The sequence below is a fragment of the Astatotilapia calliptera genome, chromosome 7, assembly GCF_900246225.1.
Source record: "Astatotilapia calliptera chromosome 7, fAstCal1.2, whole genome shotgun sequence".
Taxonomy (NCBI): Eukaryota; Metazoa; Chordata; class Actinopteri; order Cichliformes; family Cichlidae; genus Astatotilapia; species Astatotilapia calliptera.
In genome coordinates this window covers 62,483,361-62,490,298 of record NC_039308.1, presented here as the reverse complement: position 1 = coordinate 62,490,298, position 6,938 = coordinate 62,483,361, and the positions used below count along the sequence as shown (strand labels likewise).

Below are 6,938 nucleotides of genomic sequence, written 5' to 3'. Positions count from 1 at the left end.
TACTCACTTACAGTCTGTCCTGTTTTTTACAGTTGTGTTTTAGGGATTTTTCAACATTAGCAGTTTTATTTTATTTTAAAATTTTATTAACACAGTCTTAGCTTTACACGAAACTATACCAAGTTTAAAATAATCTATTTTAGATTTTACATAACCCTTTGTGCATAACTCATATACAGCAAAGGGTATGGAAATGGCAGTTTATTCAGTATAAAAAGTGCAAGATGAAAAGAAGAATAGCTGGTCAGTTTCTCATATATAGCCAGTGGCAGTATGACACAAAAATATCACTATACACATAGTTACACCCCGGCCTAGGCAACCGGGGTGCAACGCAGGAAAATAAAAATAAGGAAAATAAAAATAAAGTAAAAACACACGAGAAAAAACTAATACGGGTTTCCACAAAAATCATCCCAAAACGAAAGTATCAACAACTATTTTCTTTAAAGCAAAATATGATATTTATTTACATCACAACACATGGCGCCAAACTATTTACAACGGGGGGAAGAAGATCGCGACCATGACATACAGAAACACAGGGCTTAAATACATGGAGGGAGCAATCAGGGAATGGACAACAGGAGGGAAACACAGCTGGGACAAATCAGAACTGACGAGACAGGGAAACGTAAACTGAACACACTAAGATAACATAGACTTTCAAAATAAAGTAGGAAACACATAACAGTCACACAAAAACAATACAATACCAACGCCAAATCGTAACATACCCCGGAGGAGCACCTAGACACTCAAATCCACACACAATTACGGTCACAGTCGTAACACCCCCTTACCCAAAAATCAAACATTTAACCCCAAGTGAAATGTTTTGATCAAAAGCGGATGAAGGCTGGTGGAGGCTGGAGCGGTCCCACGGACCCCCCAGCAGACGACGAAGGCTGGAGCGGTGCCTCGGACCCTCCAGCGAAGACAAACGAAGACTGAAGCGGTGCCCCGGACCCTCCAGCGAAGGCAGACGAAGGCTGGAGCGGTGCCTCGGACCCTCCAGCGAAGGCGGACGAAGGCTGGAGCGGTGCCTCGGACCCTCCAGCGAAGGCGGACGAAGGCTGGAGCGGTGCCTCGGATCCTCCAGCGAAGGCAGACGAAGGCTGGAGCGGTGCCTCGGACCCTCCAGCGAAGGCAGACGAAGGCTGGAGCGGTGCCTCGGACCCTCCAGCGAAGGCGGACGAAGGCTGAAGCGGTCCCTCGGATCCTCCAGCGAAGGCAGACGAAGGCTGGAGCGGTCCCTCGGACCCTCCAGCGAAGGCAGACGAAGGCTGGAGCGGTGCCTCGGACCCTCCAGCGAAGGCGGACGAAGGCTGAAGCGGTCCCTCGGATCCTCCAGCGAAGGCAGACGAAGGCTGGAGCGGTCCCACGGACCCTCCAGCGAAGGCGGATGAAGGCTGGAGCGGCCCCACGGACCCTCCAGCAGACGACGAAGGCTGAGGCGGTCCCTCGGACCGGCCCTCGGACCCTCCAGCGACGGCGGACGGCCGAAGCGGTCCTCGGACCCCTCAGCGATTGGACGAGCCCCCACATGTTACACCCCGGCCTAGGCAACCGGGGTGCAACGCAGGAAAATAAAAATAAGGAAAATAAAAATAAAGTAAAAACACACGAGAAAAAACTAATACGGGTTTCCACAAAAATCATCCCAAAACGAAAGTATCGACCACTATTTTCTTTAAAGCAAAATATGATATTTATTTACATCACAACCCATTATCTTCAAACATACACACAGTAGTTCTATAAATATGTAATCAGTAATATAAACTTAGCTTGTCAGAATGGATTTACCATTATAATAAGCATTCATTTCATTTAATATAGAATGATATCAGTTTAACAATACATTAGATGAAAGACAATTGGACAGTTCTAAAGCGATTTTTAAACTGAGGTTAGTAATGTAACAGTACAGCAGTAGATGGGGCGTTTCCCCTCATGTAGTGAAAAGCAGGCACATGGCAGTATTGGCAGCTATAACACAATCACATTCAGCTGCTGAGCGGCCAACTTTTTAGCTGATTCAGAACCTAGTGTAGAATGTGTCCCATTACCCCATAGGAAATTAAAGTGGTTTCAAATAAAAGTCAGTGAAAGATCAAATTTCAAATCTGGTTCGGGAAAAGTGCAGCATCCCGCATCGGGTCTTCAGCTGTTAGCAAGGGAAAGCAGGAGCTGATGAGATCATAGAGGCTGTTATGTGAGATCTGTAGGCTGACGTTGGAGCTGTAAAGAGACGACGCTCCCTCCATCTGGGCTATCTCATGAAGATGTCGACAGATTAAAGGTACCACCTGCAGAAATGGAGAGAAAGATTTACGGTAAAGTTGCATAACTGCTGATGACAAAGTAACCATTGAAAGTGACGGCTGATGATAAGCAACAATAGTTATAGGAAAAACATGTCCTACTTGGCAAGTCGACATTCAACATTCTTTGTCCAGTATATCCACTATCCCTCCTCGGCACGTCTAAACTATTGCCTCTAACGTTCTGTCACCAAACCTCTTCTAACTATAACTATACTATGCACCCTTCTGCTTTTATGCAATTAAGCTTACATTTGATTTAAACTTGTATATACACTTTATTTCTATATATAATTTTTTTTCATATCAATGATTGGTTCTTTTGCTACTGAAAGTGCTGGATACATTTTTCTATGCAGATGAAACCCACTGAAACAACTGGGGTAGTTAAACTACAAGCATACCATGAAGCGAGAAAGGTCTGGATGACCAGGATAACTTATGCTAATAAACAACCTAATTACTATAAGGTCTGACTGGTCATATTCCATTATGCACAGAGCACCTTTAGTCTAGTCTTCTTCACTGTTACCTGTCATTCGGCCCCTGCATGGTCTTATCTGCAATTACTGGATTCCCCAACACGCCAGTTGTTTTATTATTATATTGTGTGTAGTCTGTTTTAAATCCTCTTCCCTCTAACTTTAACTGGTTGAGGCAGTTGGCAGCCCACACCAGGTGGCAGCCAAAAGCCAAGTGTTGCCAGGTGTTTCCTCAAAGGGAATTTTGGGGTTATTTTTGTTCAGTCTCTGTCTTACAGTGCAAGTACCCAGCTGTGCTTTTTTCATGAATTATTGCTAAGAAAATAAAACAAAATTGAATTAAATCGAATAACTGAGGTGAAGCAGGGCTCGGGGGATGGTGTTACCTTCACTACAATAAGCTTCTTCTCCAGCGGTTTTCCATCTGGAAACTTCTCTCCAAAGCACATGGTGATGGTGTATTCAGGAGATCTACCATTGTTCTCCTTAAACTGTTTCAATTCTGAAACAAATTCAGGGGGAGTCATTTATTTCAGGATGAAATCCATTTTTACTTCAGTAGTCTAAGGAGCTTGAAAAGAAAAGTGTCTTCTTTAAGTTGCTTTAAGACGTTTCACCTGTCATCCGAGAAGCTTCTTCAGTTCTAAGGTCAAATGGTGGAGAGTCCCAGATTTAAGCCCTACGGGAGTGTCCCCCCAGGAGGAACAATGGACCCCCTAATGATCCTCTACCTAATCACATGAGCCAAGGCGTGAAAATGGGTGTAGGTCACAATCAGCCAAGTTTTCGGTTGAACTCATTATGAAACCAAGCGCCACCCTATCATGTGATTTCCAGAAGTCAGAAGGCCCAGGATGTGAGTGGGCATTAAGGCGCCTGGGAAGGGATCTCAAAACTGGATTATGGATGGCAGTTGGTGCCGTGAGCCACCACCTCTGTTTGAAAAGAGGTGTTGGCTTACGAGGTGAAACGTCTTCAAGCAACTCAAAGAAGCCCAGACGCTTTTCTTTCCAAGCTCCTTAGACTATGATGACCTAGATGACTAAGAACCTTCACAGACAGTATATGGTGTATATACAAATATATAAATGAGCAAAGATCTACACCTACCATTCACAAACTTTTCAAAATTAAGGAGCTCCACCATGGTGTTTTGGGGAAGCTTTGCTGGCTCTGCATTAGCCAAACTAGGGTCACTGGTGCTGGCAAACACATGGCATCTATCCTGCCTCCAGGCATAAATACCAGTTTCTCGCACTTCCAAGAATAGACCTCTCTGGATGCTATTAAGTATGCGGTTGGTGTATTCAATCTGGTAATAAGAAGGTTGTGGTGAGTAAAACATGAAAATGCTTCATCACACAGCAGTATACTGTACCTAAAATTAGGGGTAAAATCCATCTGTCCTATTCTAAAGTCAAATTTTATTTATCACATCAGAATCTGTCAGCTTCATGCCTGAAGTAACATAAAAAATAATTTCTAGTGTCTGCTTGGATGGTACAACTGTGTAAAACATGCATCTAGCTAATGCAATGATTATACCTGTTTGTGGTCCAGCAGACCATCAGTGGAGGGGAAGCAGAGTTTGAATGTGTCATACTCAAGGGCCTCTGAGTTGTAGTGAAGCTGCAGTTTGGGAGTGTTCAAAGTCATCTTTACCATTTCTTTTTTCCTGTAGTGGATGGATACCTCTAGGTCAAATAGCCCCAGCTGAGGTACTGGTGCAGGAGTTACTGTACAAAACAAAACAGTTAATAGACAACAGATCCCTCCTTCTTGGGTAACTATGTACACATATTTTTAGTAAACCTTTCATCTAGGAAGATAAATTTGTATAAACATACCTCCATAACAGGTTTGCTGAACTGGTAAAAGCTGTTGGTTGTTTCCGGCTGCTACAGGATAGCTTTCAGTTGCGGGTGGATTTTGCTGGCCATAGTTCTCTGTCCACAGTTGCTCCTCTGTTTTGACAGTAAAATCATTTTAAACTACAATTAACCTCCATTATAAACCACAGAAAACCAAATGCAATCGACAAACTTTACCTGTTGGCTGGCTGCCAAGACCCAAGGCCATCAAATCGTTAACCAGATCATGCTGTTTATTGGGGAGAGGCAGTGAAACTGTTAATTTTTAGACAGAAGCACAAAGACAAGTGAGATTACACCAACAAAGAGAAGTGAAAGTGTGCTTTATGTGATGCTGAACCTCATTTGCTGAAAGGAGGTACTCTGTGGAAGAGCTGTATATATCTGGTATAATGTCATTGCCCTCCCAAGGGTCGCGTGTTGCCAGACCGTCTTGGTTTTCTTCAGGGAAAGATGAAAGATCAGCGTTATTTATACATTCAAACTCGGAACGGTTTTACCCCAGAATCTTGGCCTAAGTGACAATTAGCTTACGTGCAGTGTTGATAATCTCATAGACTTTATGTGGGTCATCAGAATTCTTGGAGTTATCTTTTACCATCTTGAAGCGCACAGAGAGGTTGTTCAGAGCACAGCGGAAGTTGGTTTTCCACCTGGCTTTGTCATTAGGGAACTCATTAATTTTCCCACTTGCTACTGCCCAGGCCTATGGAGGAACGCCGAGAGGAGTAAACATAATGACAGCCGGGTAGAAAATTCAGACTTACTATACATTTTATGAGATAATTACACACATTAGACTTCACATGCACCTCCTAATTGTTTTACACACTATTTGCATTTCACATCTAAGAAGAAGTGGCTGTTTATGAAAGATTTAGACACTTGGCTGAAATCTGTAGAATTCCTTTAATAATACTGGCACCAGCGAATAATTGTGCTCTAAGTATGAAAACAAGCTGTGGTTTTGCACATCAAATGTATCAAAAACATTAGTACAGGATTTCTTTGACTCAAGATCAAGTGTCACTACTAGAGATGGTATGCCATAACTGCCTCTGGGAACAGCTGCAACAAGCCAAACAACTCCAGCCTGATAGTAACAATAACACGACAAAACTATTTTTGGAACTATTTAAAGCACACGCTTAGTTTGTAAGTCGCTTACTCATGAATGTAGTAGCTTATTATTTCAGTAAAAATGTCAACATAGTCATTTTAAGCCTTTTATCTGATCGCACGGATAACAAAGGTTAATCTGGCAATAAACTCACCCGGAAGATTTTACTGTCCTCGTCACTGCAGTCTTTTCTGGAGTTGTGCTTCCAGGGGACTCTGAACTTGTTTGTTGCAACATAGCACAGGCCAGCATACTGGCCCGTTTCCACCTGCTCTAATAGCCAGTTGGAGAACTGAGGTTTTGGGAAGCTGAAGGGAAACGGGACAGGTCAGTGCTGTTCTACAGCGACAACAACCGTGAATAAAGAGACGGCTTATGAGCGCACAAGGGGAAATCTAAAGACATTCAAAAGGAAACTCCTAAATCTGGAAGCTGCAGATTTATTCTACAGCAATAAACCGCAGTAATATTAACTATTAAATGTGCAAGGGAGAAAAACAAGACGGGTTTCTTCTTACCTTTGCATTTCACCGATTCTCTGTAAAGCCGTCGGTCTGATTTTTCCGAACACGTCTTCTAACATTTATACTCCGATTATAAGTCCCTCCTTCAGAGGGTGGAAGCATCACCGGCGTGGGATTTTCGAGGCACGGGTGGCTGAGAGTGTTTGCTTCTTACAGAGAAATTGCAAGACAGCCTCGGCGACCGGATGTAATGGGCGTGTTAGTGGGTTTGTATAATGGAATTTCTCGCTGGAGATTACTGGGAGAGATCTGAAAGTCGCTGGCTGCGTGCCAAGCGAAATTTGTTTCTCTTGCGTCGGGAGCGCGCACTTTGCAGTGAGAAGGGGTGGGGGTTTTTTTGTTTTGTTTTTTAATAGAAGAGAATATAACATAAACAGGTTTCGTGTCTACTGTGAAAATAGGCTACACAAACATAGAGCTCCAAATGCTTCATCGCCCTGCCGTATGGAGGCTTAAAGTTGTCTTTTGACTGGAAGTAATCTAAACATTTTGGAGCGGCCCAGCCAGACCGTCATATTCAATCTGATACAGAATCTGTGCAGTGAGCTGGAGATTATGGTGATGGCAAGGAGGCCTTGCAGCCTGGATGAATGAAAAATGTCAAAATACAGACT

At 43.3% G+C, this 6,938-nt stretch overlaps 1 protein-coding gene across 2 annotated transcripts; it reads right to left on the bottom strand.

Annotated features, from left to right (window-relative positions):
* Positions 1 to 1,734: 1,734 nt before the first annotated feature.
* On the bottom strand, positions 1,735 to 6,613 carry irf7 (interferon regulatory factor 7). 2 transcript variants are annotated; one of them, XM_026176420.1, is made up of 10 exons: positions 6,319 to 6,613; positions 5,955 to 6,108; positions 5,215 to 5,386; positions 5,021 to 5,121; positions 4,858 to 4,909; positions 4,657 to 4,773; positions 4,472 to 4,545; positions 3,920 to 4,121; positions 3,196 to 3,311; positions 1,735 to 2,312 (listed from the first exon to the last, which is right to left on the bottom strand). In XM_026176420.1, the coding sequence occupies exons 1-10, from the start codon at positions 6,381 to 6,383 to the stop codon at positions 2,124 to 2,126; spliced, it is 1,242 nt and encodes a 413-aa protein (XP_026032205.1). In that variant the 5' UTR covers positions 6,384 to 6,613; the 3' UTR covers positions 1,735 to 2,123. The 2 variants fall into 2 exon arrangements, with proteins under 2 accessions (XP_026032205.1, XP_026032204.1); XM_026176419.1 differs by having other exon boundaries at positions 4,355 to 4,545; positions 6,319 to 6,611.
* Between the last annotated feature and the right edge of the window lie 325 nt (positions 6,614 to 6,938).

Coding starts and splice junctions, on each gene's coding strand:
- irf7 (XM_026176419.1), bottom strand. CDS start 6,383: ATGTTAGAAGACGTGTTCGGAAAAATCAGACCGACGGCTTTACAGAGA. Junction 4,122..4,354: donor GTCTGCTGGACCACAAACAG/GTATAATCATTG, acceptor TCTTATTACCAG/ATTGAATACACCAACCGCAT. Junction 2,313..3,195: donor AGAAGCTTATTGTAGTGAAG/GTAACACCATCC, acceptor CCATTTCTGCAG/GTGGTACCTTTAATCTGTCG.